This window comes from Ursus arctos, unplaced genomic scaffold (assembly GCF_023065955.2).
Source record: "Ursus arctos isolate Adak ecotype North America unplaced genomic scaffold, UrsArc2.0 scaffold_21, whole genome shotgun sequence".
NCBI lineage: Eukaryota > Metazoa > Chordata > Mammalia > Carnivora > Ursidae > Ursus > Ursus arctos.
Window position 1 is genome coordinate 18,715,370 of NW_026622886.1, and position 18,916 is coordinate 18,734,285.

The window sequence follows — 18,916 nt, forward strand, 5'->3', positions numbered from 1 at the left end:
ACCCCAATTTATCTGGGTCAGTTTTGGTTACCTTGGAAGCCAGTCAGGAAATAATTTTGGCTGCTTTTAAGCTACGTTTAAAACATCCCAGTAGGGGCGCCTGGGTGACTCAGTTGGTTAAGCATCTGCCTTCAACTCAGGTCATGATCCGGGATCCTGAGATTGAGCCCCACGTCGGGCTCCTTGCTTAGCGGGGAGACTGCTTCTCCCTCTCCCTCTTCCGCTCCCCCTGCTTGTGTTCTCTCACTCATTCTCTCTTGCTCTCTCAAATAAATAAATAAAATCTTTAAAAAGGAAGGAAGGAAAGAAAAGAAACATCCCATTAGCCCAAACATCTTTAGCCTAAAGGACAACATTGAGATAGAGAATTTCAGAGATGATGACTTCTTCTAAATGGAAGACACATTCAGAGAGGTTGAAATGTCCTTCCCAAGACTACACAAATGGTATTGGTTGAAATGTACGTATGGTCATATAATCCTAAGGACATGTGGAGGTTGTGATACTATGGTTTTGTTTTATATTTTTATTTAAAATTCTGATTCTCCAGTACTCATTTTTATGGTGTTCTGATTGCTACTTTGCAAGGTATTTCTACAGTTGCTCTTAAAGTGCCCCCTGTCTCTGCACTTAAATTTTTAGAAGTTGGATTTTAAGTCTTTAAGTTTGCATCGTGATAGTTAACTGGGTCCTCATCTTTGGATAAATAAGCTCAATGTTTTAACCCTCTGAACAACCTTGTGGGATAAATACTTTTTTTTTTAGTTTTCGTTTTAGAATTTGGAGTAATTCCAAGTACACAGAATATATAGGAGTAGAGAGGAACAGTGAGACTATATGGGGCAACTTTTGACAACTTTGATTTATAAATGAGTTTTAGGCAGACAAGGGGAAGGATCCCTGCCTGACTTAGGGTAGTTTTGTGCCTACTTTCGTTTCTTAAGAGGGGAAGATTGAAAAATGTTAGAGATGAAGTACAGATAAGCTAGGATAGTTTCTTTTGGAATCCTTTTAGAGAGAGGTGAATGGAAATTCCCAGATACAGAGACCTGCCCCTACTAGTCAGACAACCATCCTATTGTCTTGCGGTGTTTTCTTCCCGGACATAATTTGGGCTTCAACTGGGTATTCTACTTAGGCTTTCCTAGTAAAAACACTTCCAACTAAACTCCTGGTAGTGCTTTTTTAAGCTCAACCTAAAACAGGATTAAAGAAAATGTGTATGTTGTATGATGAATGCTTAAGATTAGAATTAGCTTTTTAAAAAGGTAAAATAAAGCAAATAATTTACTTAATTTAAGTAGAAAAACTTGTAAATTTAACCTTTATATTGGCCACTCAAGGCAAATGGATCTAGCCAGATCTTGAAATCTGCCTGGGGCCCCCAACCTACTTCAAGTTAGGAGCGTGAGAGTCTCGCGGCAACAGTGAAGAAGCAATGGAAGGAAACAGGTGCTGTTATAGGAGCAGTATTAATTCTTTTTTTTTTTTTTTAAGATTTTATGTATTTATTTGAGAAAGAGAGAGAGAGTGAGCGAGAGAGAGCACAAGCTGGGGGAAGAGGCGGGGGATAGAGAGAAGCAGGCTTCCCGCTGAGCAGGGAGCCTGATGTGGGGCTTGACCCCAGGACCCTGGGATCATGACTTGAGCCGAAGGCAGATGCTTAACCAACTGAGCCACGCAGGCGCCCCAAGGAGCAGCATTAATTCTTTACCTCTGCTTATGTCCTTCCTCATCTCTTCAGTGTTGAGACCGTCTTTATTTTCCTGACTCTGGGCCTGGCATAGATTCTGGCCCATAATAGGGACTCTTAACGAGCTAAAAGGCTGAGGGAATTAAGCCTTGTTCCTTTTCACAAGGTTGAGAATCCCCCGAATGTTGATGGATGAATGGGTCAATAAATTGTTGAGAGTTAAAAACACTCTTCCAGTTACCCAGGCACAAAATTATGGAAAGGACTCTGAAATGCTTCCCTCTCCTGCTCGTTCCTCTGTTGTGGTATCTGCAGACGAGTTTTCCCCTGCCTCTGCTTCCTACTCTTTCCATTTCCCTTGTTATGTTCTAGACCAGGCCTTTCTAAACTCACACCAGATTGTGGCAGTATCTTCCTTCTGGTCGTGCTACCTCTTATCACCACCACCACCCCCATGTAGCCTGGCACGTTGTCACTTCATCTTTTTTCCAAGGACACCAAAAGGAAAAACCTACTCCTCCCGAGTCTCCCCTTTACTCACATGCCACCATCATTCTCAAAGGACCGACACCAGAAAGGTGGTTTTGTCCCACACCAGGCAATTCTCTTTGACACCAGCGAGGTGTTCTACCATTTGATTCAATTCTGGCATGATCTACCTGGAAATAGTGTCCAGTTCTACGGAGTTCAGGGCTCAGTCCCACAAGACTGCCCCCCTGCAAACTTCACATGCAGTTCTCAAGTCCCAAGCTGTCACCTGTAATTTCTGATCAACTGGCTATAAATCTAGGGGCTCCTGATCCCCTCCTTGGGTTTGATAATTTGCTAGAATAGCTCCTAGAACCCAGAGTAACACTTACTTACATTTGCTGGTTTATCACAAAGGGCTAGGATGAAGGTTACAGGTGAACATCTGGATGGAAGAGATGCACAGGGCCAGAAGGTATGTGGAGAGGACCTTGGAGCTTCCTTGCCCTCTCTAGGCACGCTCTCCCAGCACCTGCAGGTGCTCAGCGACCAGAGCCTCTAAACCCTGTCCTTGCGGACTTTTATGGAGACTTCATCACGTGGTCATGGTCCATTATTACCTCCGCTTCTAGCCCTCTCCCCTTTCTGTAGGATGGAGCATAGGGCTAAAAGTTCCCAGTTTATAATCATGGCTTGATCTTTCTGGTGACCAGCCCTTATCTAGGAGCTGTTCAGGAGCCCATCCAGAGTCACCTCATTAGAACAAAAGACATTCCTATCACTTAGAAAGTTCCAAGAGATTTAGGAGTTCTGTCAGAACGAGCATCAAAGGCCAAATGTTAGGACAAAAGATGCTCCTAGCGCTCTTATCACTTACAAAATTACAAGGGTTTAGGAGCTCTGTGCCAGGAATTGGGAGCAGAGGCCAATATATATTTTTTCTGTTCTCTTGCAGACCTTCTTTTATTTTGCTTATTAGGAAGGTTGAAAACTTACTCTCTCTACCATAATGGGAGATACTTGTCATTTGTCCAAACCCATAGAATGTACACCACGAAGAGTAAGCCGTGGACTTTGAGGGGCTTGGGATGGGTCATCCATTCTAACATACCACTCTGGAGGGGGATATTGATAGTGGGGAAGGCTGTGCATATCTAGGGCAGGCGGTGTATGGGAAATCTCTATGCCTTCCTCTCAGTTTTGCTGTGAACATAAAATTGCTCTAAAATAATTTAGGGGTGGGGGGAAAAACCTTATTATTCACTATGAGGGCCATAGGTTATAACCCAGAATTTCCCAAACCTTGTTTTCCTTTGTTCTAGCTGTAGTAGTTTCCTTTCTTTTTTTTCAAGATTTTATTTATTTATTTGACAGAGAGAGAGCACAAGTAGGCAGAGCAGCAGGCAGAGAGAGAGGGAGAAGCAGGCTCCCCACTGAATAGAGAGCCTGACGCAGGGCTTGATCCCAGGACTCTGGGATCATGACCTGAGTGGAAGGCAGATGCTTAACTGACTGAGCCACTCAGGCACCCTCAATGGGATGTTTTAAACGTAGCTTAAAAGCAGTTTTGTTACTCTCTCCTATAAACCTGTCCTCAAGGCCAGATTCTCTCTTTCATTAGTCACTATTTATAGGGGCTGACCTTGGGCTGGACACCTGTATACACTGGCAAACACCAAGGTGGTCCTTGCTCTCGTGGAGCCTGAAGTCCTCTTTAGGGCCACATCCAACCACTCAGGCTTCCACCCAGCTCTTCCTCTTCTCAAGTTCTCAAAATTTAAACTGATCTCATCACTTGTCTGAGTGAGTGTATTTTGAGGATTTATTTTTGTAAAGGGTCCCTTTTTTTCTTTAAAGGGATCTTTTGTGCCCATTAAAAAATACATAAGTATTGTGAAACAAAGTCCCTCTTTATCTTCTGCCATCCAGAGATGACTATCATAGATCCTTTGAGATCATTTTTGTCTCTGTGTTATAGGCAGGATAAATTTTTTCAACCAAAAAAAAGCTTTCATTTGTGGAAAGTTACTACAGTGGTGTTGAAAAAAGTTGAATCAGTGAGGATCATGTCGAGAAAATAAAACGAAAAACATAATTTAAAAATTCCTCTGAAATGTCTTTTCCATTTCTATATTTAGGGGGAAAAACAGTCCTTTGAACTTTGATTAAATTTGGATCAGGTAGTTTTCTTTGATCTTGTTCAAAATATTTATGTTGTAAGTGACTAACGACATATTATATTACTTTTCCTGTAATCTTTGCCTTTAGTCTGGGATGGTATTAACTCCCTCTAGGTTTTAGAAATCCAGGATTTCCCATGTTGGTAGAAAATGGGATATTAAAAACATCTGTTAGAGTGTTCTGAAGCTATTAATTTGAGCTATGAACAGGCTAATAAGCAGATTCGAGAAAAGGTCAGAATCATATTAATGCATGACTTTTAAAAAAATCCTTACTGAAAAATGAAACTTGTGCTTTAGCAAGTATTTGTTTTATAACCCAGGGCTAATTGTCTACAGCAAAAGTCATTCTAACACTTTCTCTAAGGCAGAACTTGATGAGAGGTGGGGCTGTCCCAGGCACCAGCCAAGGAATTTCATTTCTGAAGAACCCTAAGACCCTGATGTAAGGCAGTTCCGTCCATGTGACGTGGGAGGGTGATGATATTCAGAATTCCTGTTGTTATTAACTCAGCTCTTGTTCTGTTGCAATTAATTTTTTTAAATTTTTTATTTATTTATTTTTGTGAGAGAGAGAGTGCAAGAGCGGGCAAGCACGAGCAGGGGGAGGGGCAGAGGGAGAAGCAGGCTCCCTGGGGAGCGGGGAGCGCAACTGGGGACTTGATCCCAGGACACTGAGATCATGACCTGAGCTGAAGGCAGACGTGTAACCGACTGAGCCACCCAGGCACCCCTGTTGCAATTTATTTTTAATTGTAGTTGTGAACAAGGTATTTTGAGGGATGATACTTCATAAATTATATCCATGAAATATTTTGGTACTGTGGAGATAAATAGTACTATGGAAAGACTTTAGGATATAAGCATGTCTTACCTGCCTGATCTAATAATTATAGCTTTTAAAATGTAATCTCACTTTATAGAACAGAAGTTCTTAACCTTTTTGGTGCCTGGATCCCTGTGGTGATCTGGTGAGGCCTTTGGATCTCTTAGAATAATTTTTTAAAGTTACAGAATAAAATACATAAGACTAAAAGGAAACCAATTGGCCTGAAATGCAGTTATTTAAATAGTTTTAAAGTGTTACACAGTAATACATGTGCTGCTTTAGTAATGCATTAAATAAGAAGACTGTGGTGGGTCTAAGAACTACCGTGACTTTGATATAGTGGTGACGGAGGCAATATTTTGAAATATCTGCAACATCTGTAATGTGATATAAAAAATGTGTGACTTCTCTGGTGGTAAAGTCACTGGTATCCTTGATGATACTGTGGTTTGTTGCCTACATTCACAATGGAAGGATATTCTGTCTTTCACTTAGAGGTTAGTGAAAATATTATTTGTGTTTTTGTGTTTTGCCCATCCGGGGCTGCAGATCCCCAGAATCGTACCCATAGGCATTCCTACAAAGCCACTCCTTTTCCAATTCTCTGTGTATATTTAACTCAGATTCCCTGCAGGTAGCCAAATGCCTCTGCTGCTGGGACTTGCCCTGCTGAACACCCAGCAAGCTAACTGTGTTGCTCAAGAGTTTTCCTCATAAGAGTGTTTGTCGGAGTCGTGGGCTTCCATCAGGAACTGTTCCACTGGAAGAGACACTGGAATTCAGTCAAACTTGAATTCACTTTGGTGTTTATCGTTGCTGTATTCTCCTCTTGGCTGTTCTTTGGGTAGTAAAATAAAATATACTCATCTCCCTAACCATAAATCTGCTCTTTGTTGATAATCAGGGTGGTAAGACCCAAATATGGATAAGAACTTTAAGTGGGGCTTGACTGTGCCAAGACTGAGTCTAAACAAGTCTAAGTGACTTGCTTGGTACTGACCACATAGTAAATACAATAATAATTGTGTCGTTTCCTACTAGAATATAGAAGCTTTGTGAGAGCAAAACCTTTTCCTGGGGCACCTCTGTGGCTCAGTAGGTTAAGCGTCTGCCTTTGGCTCAGGTCACGATCCCAATGTCCTGGGATTAAGTCCCACGTCAGGCTCCCTGCTCAGCGGGGAGCCTGCTTCTTCTTCTGCCTGCCATTCCCCCTACTTGTGCACACGTGCACTCTCTCTCTCTCCTTCTGACAAATAAATAAATAAAACATCAACAATTAAAAATGCATAATACCATTGCAAGAGTAGACCTATTAATTGAAAATAACTATTATTCTATTAATAGAATAAGGACAAAACTTAAAAAAAATACCCTGTTTATAAGAATCTAATGTATGACAAAGTAGGAAGTGTAAGACAGTAGAAAAAGAAAGGACTATTTATTGAAAAACCTGTTAAAATTAGAAAAATTAATTAAGATTCATATGCCAGTGGATACACTAAAAATCAAAATTTAAATAAATAGGCAGAACACACAGGATTTTTAGGGCAGGGAAAGTACTCTGTACGATACCATCATGATGGATACTTGTCATTTTATATTTGTCCAAACCCATAGAATGTACAATACCAAGAGTGAACTGTAGGCTCTGAGGGATAGTCAATACCGGTTCATCAGTTGTAGTAAATGTGCCACTCTGGTGGGAGATGTTGATAGTGGGAGAGGCTGTGCATGTGTGGGAGCAGGAAGTGTATGGAAAATTTCTGTTCCTTCCCCTCAGTTTTATTGTGAATGTAAAACTGCTCTTTAAAAAAAAAAGCCTTGGGGCGCCTGGGTGGCACAGCGGTTAAGCGTCTGCCTTCGGCTCAGGGCGTGATCCTGGCGTTGTGGGATCGAGCCCCACATCAGGCTCCTCTGCTATGAGCCTGCTTCTTCCTCTCCCACTCCCCCTGCTTGTGTTCCCTCTCTCGCTGGCTGTCTCTATCTCTGTCAAATAAATAAATAAAATCTTTAAAAAAAAAAGCCTTAATTAAAATAAAAACTAAATATAAAGCAGTAACCTATAGTAAAAACAGGAAAAAATAAAATGTGTTCTTTATTAAAACTCTAAGGGTAAACAAAGGAGGAGACATGGTTTTCTAAGCCCAGAAAAATAAATTATAAAGGAAAATATTGTTACCTTTCCACTGTTCTAAATAATGAAAACAGTGTAAAGGCTTAAAATACAGTCAAAAGATAAACATACATCAGAAAATATATTAGTAGCAAATATGAAAAAAATTGCTTTTTCACTGAGAATATTAAAAAACTCCCATGGATATATGGACTAAGCATAGGAACAAATAGTTCACTCAGAAAATGCATAATAAATACACAGTGGCATATCTAACATCCTCTGATTCATAAATATCAATTAAAACAAGTTTTCAGTTCCCCCCACTGCATCAGCAACAAAAAGCAGAATACACATAACTGGATCATTTTGGTGAAATTGATATTCTCATGTATTTATGATATTTTAAATTGGTATATCCTTTTAGGGAAGGTTTCTTATGATTTCTTTATTAGTACTTAAAAAAAACCTTCAGTCCCACTGATGAGGAAAGAGTCCGAACTATGGAAAAAAATATATCAAGATACTGATCAGTGTTACTTATAATTAAAATGATTACACAGTTAATTATTCAAGCCCGTTAACTTTCAAGAGTGCAAAGGGTACTATTTATAGTTATGCGTGGGCAGTAGGTATACAGCAGAATCATCATGGTCAAATTAGGATATATGGCCATCCCATTTATAACAGCCAAAACAAGATGGCCTTAAAATGACCTAAAAGTCTAATAGAATACCTAAGTAGCAAATAATATATCCCTGTCATGCGATGTTATTCAGCTACTCCTGTGGGGGGAAAAAATATGTGGGCTAGAATACTTTAAATGGACTATAAAATCCTACATATTATTAAAATTAAGTAAAATCAAGCATTTATCAAAACAGAAGGAAATAATTTTAAATCATAATAGTTATTTTAGAGAGATGTGCATGGTTTGAGTTTTCTCCATTATTTAATTTTCCAAATTTCCTGTAACACATTTAGATTTTTTTTTAAAAAAATATGCTTCATAGGAATGCCTGGGTGGCTCAGTTGGTTCAGCATCTGCCTTCAGCTCAGGTCAGGACCAAGTCCCACGTCGGACTCCCTGCTCAGTGGAGAGCCTGCTTCTTCCCCTGCCTGCCACTCCCCCTGCTTGTGCTCTCTCTCTCTCTTGCTGACAAATAAATAAAATCTTTTAAAAAATGTGTGCTTCATAATACACTAGAATGATGATCATTGCAGTTTTCCAGTCTGGCCCACCCTACTTACTTTACATATGAGAATGTCGACACCCAGAAATGCTACAGGGCATGGCCAAAGTCACATGCCTCAGCTCGAGGTAGCTGGACAGTTAAGAATCTATCCTCTCACCCAATGAGAGCTCTTGACCACTTCACCAAGCTGCCTTGAAGATGGCAGCAATATTTCTTGCAACGTAACACTTGACCTTTATTTTTGGTATTTAAAATAATCTGTACTTTGTTTCGGAAGTCAGACTTGTTCTTAGTGTCTTCTTTTAAAATTCGAATCTTTGGCAAAGAAGCTAATTGACTAGACTTACTTTTCTCTGGATCCCATAATTCTGGATGTGTCACTGGTCTCATTACATACTGAAGGAGGAAAGAAGAAATGTGGGTAATACAAACCAAGACACGTCCTCAAATTCAAAACACTTGACTTTGGAACGTTAACTGTCCTGTATGCTCATTTCCTCTGTGCTCTGCCACCAACCGTTTCTCAGCACTCAGTCCAGGAATCTGGTAGGGTGTTGTTGAATTAAAATGTCTCAGAATCCCACAGATGACTCATTTTTAGGAAAGGTTAATGTACTTCTGAACAGTTTTCTGCTTGAAGTTGATTATTTTTTTATTATGTAATCAGGGTGAATATATATATATAACTTAGACCTCTCACAAAATGTAGTATTTGCTGTGTCCTTATTCTTTCATTCCGGGCCTCATATATGAGAACAAAGTTAACTTGCATATCTCTTGAGGCACATGCTGTGTTTTGCTTAATTTTGTGCTTCTATTAGTGAGAATGGGGATTAATTAACTTTTATTAATCAATAATGCCACCTGGTGGCCAGAAAGTACATTTTATGGTGCCCGTGCACACCGCAATCAATTGTTTTTCTTCAATATAAATAACCTTTGCAGGATTTGAAGCATTTTTTTATTAGTGAAGTTTTTAAAGATGCCCAGTTCGGTTTGGCAAAAGCAGGAAAATCATGGAATACTGTACGTCTAACATGGCACATTGAAATGACTACTTTGTTGTCATTGTTTCTCAGGAAACTCATGCAGGATACTAGGTTCTAAATGGTACGAAGTTAAGAATTCCCTATGACTAACACAAGCGTGTCTGTCTGGTCTCCGTTCCTGGGTTTCACCTGGGGTATAACAGTCATTGGGGCACGCTGGTGGTTTCAGTGCTCCTCCCATCTGACTCAGAGGCAGATCGGTCACATTCTTCTCATTCTGCAGTTAAGGCACTGAGTGATTCTGAACTGAGGGGGTCATGGTCTTGTCTTCCTGGAAGAGGTGAAAGTTCTCAAAATGATACCCTGCAACAAGGTGCCATGGAAATATAGGCGGATGGATGGGTTCATTGGAAAGTTGAATTTCTAAAATTCAGTTTTAGAAAATTGGATTTTGAAAGTTGAAATTTAATTTGGCAAGGAAAGTAAACCTAACTCCTTTACCTCCTTGGTTAAAAGCGTGATTTTGCAACATCTTAGTGGTGGGTTTTCTGCTCAGCCAATTTGTGTATTTCCACTCTGTTCCTGAAAGTTCAGGATGGCAGGCAGCAGCTGAACTTGAGCTCAGGGAAAGAAAATGAAACTCAGAAGCTTCTCGGGCTCAGCCCCATGATTCTGATGTCAGTATTTCCTAATACGGGCATCTTCCAGGGAGCTCTCTTGGTTTAGAGAAATGTGTCTGTTTGCTTGGGGTATACCTTTCTATTAAAGAACAAAAGTTAAAGAAAAACTAGGAACTTGGCTGTGAATCTGATTCTTAGGTAAATTTGCTTTCCTTTCCATACTCACACCTGACCAGAGGCTTTAAGGAACATCACTTTTGATTAATGAGACAGCCCAGATACAGAGAACATGTAAGAAGAGTAGGTTTTTCTCCTCAGCCCCGTCACTCTCGTAGAAAAGTTAAATATTTGGACTCACCAAACATAGCTTATAAATGGAAAGTATTCTGAGTGGGGTCAGAGTGAGATTAAGTTAATTTTTCATCTCCAGGTGAGGTGAAGCCTAATGTGTAATAAGTGTATTTTGTTAATTTTTGTGGTTTTCTTATCTCTGTGATTGGTAGCGTACTCCCCAAGTTGTGCATTCGGATTGCTTTAAGAGCTAAATTGCTAGTGATGGTCTCTGACGAGATCGAACTTACCCCGTGGTGCATAGAAGCTTAATGTCCTCATACATTGTGTCTCTCCAGGGCTTGTTGCCAGTGGTGGGTATTTACAGTGTGCGTGTCTAGACGCATACAGTTCTTGTTTCTCTGTCTCAAAGATGTACAGAGTTTCAACAGTGAGGGGTGTGTGTGTGTGTGTGTGTGTGTGTGTCATCTATTGAGTTTAAAAAGCTGACACTAACATCCAAGTTTCCCTTTGTGTCTTTGAGCATGACTTCATCAGTCCATGGGATGAAATTATACCTGTTCCATAATATTGCTGAATGGAGATTGATTCTGATTAAAAAGCAGTCAGTCTCTTGTTATGCCTTTCCCTCTTTTTATTTTCTCAACTCCCACTGGCGTTAGGATTGGTTTCAGCCTTTATTGCCTTTTACCTAAACTAAATCCTGGTCTAAGAAAATTATTTATATTTTTATTCATCAAGCATTTCTTGTATGCAAAGGCCCTGGCTAAGTGCTGCAGGGAAGAGAGAGATGAATCAGGTATGGGTCCTGCCCACAAGGACCTTTGAGTCTAACGAGAAAATGATAGAGGGCATAAAGTTACTACTGTGTAATGTATTATTCAAAAGGAAAGAATATTTCTTTCAAACGGGAAGTTTGATAAGAGAGGAGGAATTTGAGAGGAACCTTGAAAAATAAGAGTAGAATTTTTATATGCAGAGACAGAGAAAAGGATTCAGTAGAAGGGAACATTAGAGACAAAAGGTATGGAGCCAGGGACCACATGGGAAGCATTTAAGGCATTATGCGGAATCAGACTCTGGTCAGAACAAAGGGCCTGTGTTAGGTAGTAGCAAGAAAAAAATCAGAAAAGACAGTAGGGATCTTGTAGTGGGGGGAATTTAAATTCCAGGGAATAGAATTTGTTTTGGGGTTGTGTGTGTGTGTGTGTGTGTGTGTGTGTGTGTGTGTGGTTTTTGTTTTTTGGAATTTTTTTTTTTTTTCAGAATTTGTTTTGAGAGGTAATGGGAAGCCATCCAACATTTCTCAACAGAGAATGAAGTACCTTGAGATCCCATGGCATTCCTTGGCATTGAAGACTTACAAAATATAACCTATTGCCTTAAGTTTTTTCTGTATTGTAAGAACTACTATATACCATGTAGCGTATGTAAAGACCATCTTCATCTAGACCACAGTTTCTCAACTGCAGCCCTATTGACATTTTGGGTCAGATAAGTCTTTGTTGTAGCGCTGTCCTGGGCATTTGTAGGATATTTAGCAGCATCCCTGGCCTATAGCCACTAGATGCCAGTAGCACCCCCTTTTCCCCAGTTGTGGCAATCAGGAATGTCTCCAGACATTGCCAAATGTCCCCTGGTGGGCAAATTTGCCCCCGTTTGAGAACCACTGCCCTAGACATATGTATCGTATTCCTCTGCTGTTCTCTGATTGTTAAACTCTTAGATTGGCAAATCCCTTAGGCATTAAGTCTATTAATGCTTAGAATTTTGTACTGGACATACATCTGATTTGAAATTAAGGCATTTCATCTGTGTTGGACTAAAAGTGCTGAACTGGGCATCAGGAGACCTGGATTTCTAGTCCTAGTTATGCCACAAAGAGGTTGTGGCTTCAGTGAGACCCTGTGCTCAGTAACCTGATTCCTCTTGAAAATGACCAGTGTGACCCCTGATGCTCTTTCTACCTCTGAGCCTGTGTCCAGATTTCAGATGCATCTCGGGGCTTTATTCTTTCACATTTGTAGAAAGTCAGCATACATTGAACTAGCACATATGTACTACAGTCAACAAGTCTGACTGAAGTATTGAATAAGAAAGATGAAATGGTTTTTTCCTTAGTGCTTTATTTTACTAAATATTATGATCCTTTTCCTCTTCTAGATTATTTGAAAAATCTTCTAGAGGACTCTGGAGATTACAGAGACACTCAAGGTAAATAACTTTTATGGTATTAAGATGTTACAGAAGTTCTTACATTGCAGCTGGTCATGGGACCCAGCATTGTCTGCAGTGAGGAAGGTTCCTTCTATGCTTAGTCACTCTGTGCCAGTGGTAAATTCACCTTCTCTAGATGTCTGTTGCTTTGAAATGCAAGGATTAAACCAGTTGATCTGCAAGGTCGTTTCAGGCTTTAAAATCATGAGTCTGTGAAGTGATTAAACTGTACAAATCAGGGATAAGGTCTAAAACAGTGTATTCTGGGACTGTTTAATGCTGGACAATTGCCTACCACCCTTCTACCCCGCTCCACTAGTAGCACTTAAAGGAAAACTTCCATTACAATACAAGGGACTCATTGATATTCACAGGTTAATCCATTACGTGTGTGTGTGTGTGTGTGTGTATGTCTCTCTCTGTCTTAAACACACACACACACACACACACGTGTGCACATGCTAATTAATGCTGTTCAGGATAGTAGTGTTTCTTTCTATTTATCCCCAAAATACCTCTTTCAAATGCTATAGGTATATCCCTGGCTCTAATTTGAAGTGCATGTCCACCCCATTAATTTTATGAATTTTGATCACACTTCTTGTGCATACTTTACATTTTCAGATTACAAAACGGAACAGGTTTTTAACCCATTTTGTGGAGATTCTTATTTGTTCTCTTAATCATTTTACTTCTACTTCTCTAACGTCTTCTATTTGCAAGTGTTTCACTTTTTTTTTTTTTTTTTTGAGAGAGAACATGAGTTGGGGGAGGAGCAGACAGAGAGGGACAAGCAGACTCTGCGCTGAGCGCAGAGCCCAGCTTGGGGCTTGATCCCATGACCCCGAGATCATGACTGACCCAAAACCAAGAGTCAGCTCACAAAGTAATGCATGTCATTTCCTAAGGCCTAGTATGCTTCTTTGTGGCATTTTTTCCCCTCTTGGGATCAGACTGAGAGAAGGCAGCTAAGCCCTGACCCTCTAACTCATCACTTTTCATAGTTCTGGTTTCCTATCCCAGGGTATTTCTCTCCTAAGGCAGTTCATATACTGGAACAGTCCTTAACTTCAGGCTGAAATCCTCTCCTTATCCTTGTAAACTTCAACAGGATAATCAAAGCTCAGCACAAAGCAAGCCTGACATTCATACTGTTGATACATATCGCCTATAATGTCTCCTTTAGCGTCTTTCTCAGGCTAAGGTTTTTTCTGTTTTTCCTTGCCATTGCCCTCATCAGACCTCATCGTCCATATTTCTGCCTGCTCAAAGTTAACGGAGCTCCTCCAGTGGCGGCTGCTACAAACTCACCATCTTGCCGTCTGGAATTGCTTAATGGTGGTGTTCATTGGACTAACCTGATGTTCCTTCTGTTCCTACACATTGTAGATGCCCTTGCTGTCGTTATAGAGGTCGCCAACCACGCCAATGACACCATGAAGCAGGGAGTAAGTATCTTGATTTCAGCAGCTGGCATACTGTTGACCCTGGAGGCCCAGGCCTTTCTATGCTACATATTCTCTTTCTGCAGGACAACTTTCAGAAGCTTATGCAGATTCAGTACAGCTTAAATGGACACCACGAAATAGTGCAGCCTGGACGGGTACGTGTTTTAGACTGCCTTTTGCAAATTTAATTACAAGCATTTTTAGACATCTTTTGTTAGCTATTCTGCACTTCAGTTATGAAAATAGATTTTTTGTTGTTACTCTCCACTGACTCGATCTGGATTAACTAAGTTCATTCTGTCCATTCGAAACATTCATGATTTAAGTCACTGTGACAAAAGTCCAATTCAATTAGGAGAATGGCAAGGGACCCCACAGAGTATCTGATTAAATAGGATCATTTTATTGTGTAATACTAACTGATCTCACACAGCTTTAAAGTCAATTTCATTTTAAAATCTGTAATGTAAGAGGGGATTATGAGGGAAGGGAGAAAATTGGTATTTTGGTGCTCCTCGTAGGGCACAAAAGTGGCCTAGGGAATGAATTTGGGAAAATTACAAAATGCAATTGTCAGGATGTTGGCTATGCCTCAGGATCAAGGACACGCTCAGTCAATTACATTGTAGACCACATAGTACCCCTGGGACCAATACTGAATTTATGAAACTCTGCCAGCTTGTCCATCTCCTTAAGAGGTTTAAAAAGAACCCATGGCTGTAAAAAGTCACATGGAAATTATGTCCACCCAGCCCCACCTCCAAAGAAAATTCTGGGGAAAGAAAGTTGAAAAACAATTATATGCATATTGTAGTTGTGTTATGGTGGGACTAAATGGGCATTTGTTTGGATGAATCAGGTTTTTCTCAAAGAAGGTACTCTGATGAAGCTGTCTCGAAAAGTCATGCAGCCCCGAGTGTTTTTCCTGGTAAGTGGCCATATGTGTTTCTGATGAGCCAGAGGAGGGGGTGATTGCTTAATGGAAGGAGACATTTGTATAGGACAGATAAGCTTAACACATTCAGAGAGTCTTAGTGGGATCTTCGGCTGACTGTCTTGCTTACTTGCATTTCAAATATAGGAAATGAAGTCTTTTATGATGCGTAACCAGAAAATTATTTCCTTTTTGAATTCAGTTTATGTCATTTCTAACTTAGAAAAGTTGATTCAATCAATTATTTAGTCAGATTGTAATACTTTAGTGGGATTTAGAATTCAGAAAACGTATCTGTTACAGAACTTGGAAAGAAAGCACATTTTCTAGAAATGGCCTTTTTAATAATAATTCTAATAAAGCATTCTGGGTGGTCATAGTTGATATAAGTAGACTTAAGTGTTTTTATTCAGAGAACTTTCAATAAAAAAGTAATATTTTTCCTTTATTTCAGTGTCTTATTAGTGTCTTTGTAGCTGACATTTGTTGCTTTACTTCATTCTATGAAATATTTCTACTTTCAGTTTAATGATGCCCTGTTGTATACAACACCAGTGCAGTCTGGGATGTATAAACTGAACAATATGCTCTCATTGGCGGGAATGAAGGTCTGTGCATCTTTTAGAAGTTATTTCTTTTCTTAACCCAAATATATTTAGAGAAGAAGCCCTAAGATAATCATCTTTCTCACTTCCTTGACTTTTCTCTCTCCCTGTGTTACTATTCATGTGTTCATTTATTCATGAGGTATTTATTGAGAACTATAAACAAAACATGGTAATAGAATTGGTGAAACATACAAAGATGAATTGAATCATGATTTTTTTATCTCTGCCCCAGCCAGTCCCTCCCCAGGAGCTTCGCATCTAGTTGGGTAGATAATACACCACACATAAATACCTATAAAATAGACAGTAATAAATATCACTGTGAAGGTAAAATTAACGTTTTGGGGAGTTCTGGGGCACCTGGGTGGCTCAGTCGGTTAAGCATCCGACTCGGTTTAAGCTCAGGTCATGATCTCAGGGTGGTGAGATTGAGCCCAGAGTTGGGCTCCACACTCATGCAGAGTCTCCTTGAGATTCTCTCTCCCTCTCTGCCCCTACCACCCCTTCCTTGAATAAATAAATCAATAAAATCTTTTTAAAAAGAAAAATTGGAGGGAGTTCAGAAAATAAGGAATGTACAGCTTTCGGTGGAACCTGGTAGAGGAATCGGTAGCAGCTAGGAGACAGGGAGAATTGAGGAGGTCTTTGGAGGAAGAGCCACGAGCCTTGATAGGTCACATTTGGCCACACTGAGATGCGGGAATGGCGTTCCAGGTAGAGGGAGTGGTGTGAGCAAAGGCTTGAAGGGGGGGAAAGTTGGGCCAATGTGTATATATAGGCAATTAACTCTGGCAGACAGAGCAGATGAGAGAGAGTCGTGGTAGGTAAAGTTGACTATGAAGGTTGCTGGTGGCTGACAGCAGCCAGGGCATTGAGCGGTTTTAGCTACGCTTCGGAGATGAGGTTTGCAAGAGGCTGAATTTGCTCAAACTGTTTTGCTTTCTTTAAGGTCAGAAAACCCACTCAAGAAGCATATCAGAATGAACTAAAGATTGAAAGTGTAGAACGCTCCTTTATCCTCTCAGCCAGGTAAATTCTGAAATCCGTATGTGTGAACATTTGCCACTATTACAGGGCCCTGCATCTCCAGCATTTTCTACGTTTAGGTTAACTACTAGACTTACTTTTTTTCTCCCTACTTTTTGGTCCTAAAACCATGGAGTTTATTCTTGGCTGACCATGTAGGTAAAATGTCTGCTGATCCAGTAATGTGTTTGAGCCACAAAGGTAAAAATGTTCCTGTGAAGAGAATAATAATGCTGAAAAGCGCCTTGCTGATCTTTCCCCTTTTTTCTTTAGTGAACATTTCAAACCTTTTACAATGGCACCTAATGTTTTTAAAGACACCTAGTACTTTATAATTCACTAGGAAGTTTTCACATAACATTGAAAGGTCATAAAAAGCCTACGAGGTAGGTGTCAACTCACTAAAAATGAGGAAGACTAAGTTAGAAAAAAAGCGATTGCTGGCTTAATGACACATAGCTGGCAAAATCAGGATACAAAGAGAAATTGTTTACTGTTAAATCTGTTGTTATTTATGATACCACATTGCCTCAAAATGGAACCTGCAGTGACTTAGGTGTAAATCAGAATATATTACCATTATTTAAATCAAGTGCCAAGGAAACCAGAAGATATAGGACTCACATGTGTACATTACTGAGTTACCGGCCAAGTGGCAGGAGTGACTGTTCGGCAGGATTTGGCTGATGTAGGGAGAGACACCAATGGCCGCAGCATGCTTCGCTGCTGGACTGGGATAGCAAGTCTAGGCAGCTCTCAAACCTAACCTTTAATGTAATAAAAATAGTAGCAGACACTCATGTAGCATTTAAGCTTTTGTGCCAGGCACTATCCTAAGCACTTTCTGTGTTTTCACTCATTAAATCTTCACAACCTTGTAAAGTAAGTTACTAATTTTATACTCACTTCATGGTGAAAAAAGCCATCCAGCTATTAAGCATCAGGGCCAGGATTTGAACCCAGGCAACCTGCTTCCAGCTGTGTCCATACCAGTAAAATCAACTGGAATTCTTAGTAGCAGCAAGAATCCTAACTGGAGCTATTTATTACCTGACATCATGCACAATGGTGAACTTGTGATTTACTTTGTCTTTTAATTTCCATGATAACTAGGAGAGTAGGTGTTGTCTTGACCTTCCAGATGAGAAAAATGCAGGCTCAGGGAGGTTAAATAACACGTCTAAGATTATACAACTAATAGGCAAGGGAGCTCAAATTTTAACCTAGGTGTATCTCACACTGAAAGTCATGCTTTCAACCATTACAATATTGCCTATGTCCGTGCATGTCAAGGACTCAGACCAAATGTCTGACTTCCCATAATCAGGACAAGAGCAGCTGCCTAGGTCATTGTCACTCTTCTGAAATGCAGTGGCCTGCTGCCTGACACCAGATCTCAAGATGAGAGAAGACAAATAGGGTTTGTTCAAGGTTTGTGAAAAGCCAACTACCAGCCAAAGCAAGCAGTTTCTGGAGGGGTACTTAAAGCATCCTACAGATTAATATTTGGAGAATGATGGTAAACTCTTGGTCACCTGGAGCTGAGACCCTTTCTTTGTTTGTTTGTTTGTTTTTAGTTTGAACAAAAGTACAAGGAACATCAAGTCTCTATGCAGCAGGCTCCCGGCAAATACTTAAGCTTGGTTCTTAAATCAAGAAAATTATTTTTGGGGCACCTGGGTGGCTCAGTCGGTTAAGCATCTGCCTTTGGCTTAGGTCATGATCCCAGAGTCCTGGGATCAAGTCCCACATCGGGCTTCCTGCTCAGAGGGGGGCCTGCTTCTCCCTCTCTTGCTCTCCCTGCTTATGTGTCCGTGTGCTCTCTCTCTTTCTGTCAAATAAATAAAATCTAGAGAAAAAAAAAAAGTGATTTTCAAATATCCAGAGAGAAAGTACCTATAGGAAAGTCAAGTTTTCAGCTGCACTTAAATATTCTAATGAAAAGTATGCTTTGGTAAAAACAAAAACCCATTTTGTTAAAAACTAAATAATTTAGGAAATGATGGTAAATCCTTGTTCTTTGGTTGCCATCCAGGTAAATATGTGGATGTCCAGATCAGCCTCTTAGACCTTAGTAAGGTCGTTGGAATTTTAAGTGTGATGGGAAACCATCTGAGGGTCTTATGCTAAGAGTTGGTATGATCTAATGTATATTTTTAAAGATGACACCAGCTTCTTTGTAGAAAATAGACCATCAGAGACTAGAGTAGAAGTTGGGAGACCAGGTAGGAGGCTAGATGATGCTCTCTTGGACTAGAATGGTAAGAAATGGTCAGAATCAGGTAGAATTATATAGGATTATTG

The 18,916-nt window shown here is 40.1% G+C and overlaps 1 protein-coding gene across 3 annotated transcripts in view; it reads left to right on the plus strand.

Moving 5' to 3' along the window:
• The window catches only part of FGD6 (FYVE, RhoGEF and PH domain containing 6), a 110,420-nt gene that overhangs the window by 70,911 nt on the left and 20,593 nt on the right, over positions 1–18,916 (plus strand). For 2 of the 3 annotated variants that reach the window (XM_026499861.4, XM_026499862.4), the window contains exons 9-14: positions 12,543–12,593; positions 13,986–14,044; positions 14,128–14,199; positions 14,904–14,972; positions 15,503–15,586; positions 16,536–16,615. In XM_026499861.4, coding sequence (XP_026355646.1) covers positions 12,543–12,593; positions 13,986–14,044; positions 14,128–14,199; positions 14,904–14,972; positions 15,503–15,586; positions 16,536–16,615 — 415 coding nt within the window. The remainder of the gene's footprint in view (positions 1–12,542; positions 12,594–13,985; positions 14,045–14,127; positions 14,200–14,903; positions 14,973–15,502; positions 15,587–16,535; positions 16,616–18,916) is intronic. The other variant, XM_044384528.3, reaches the window with a different exon arrangement.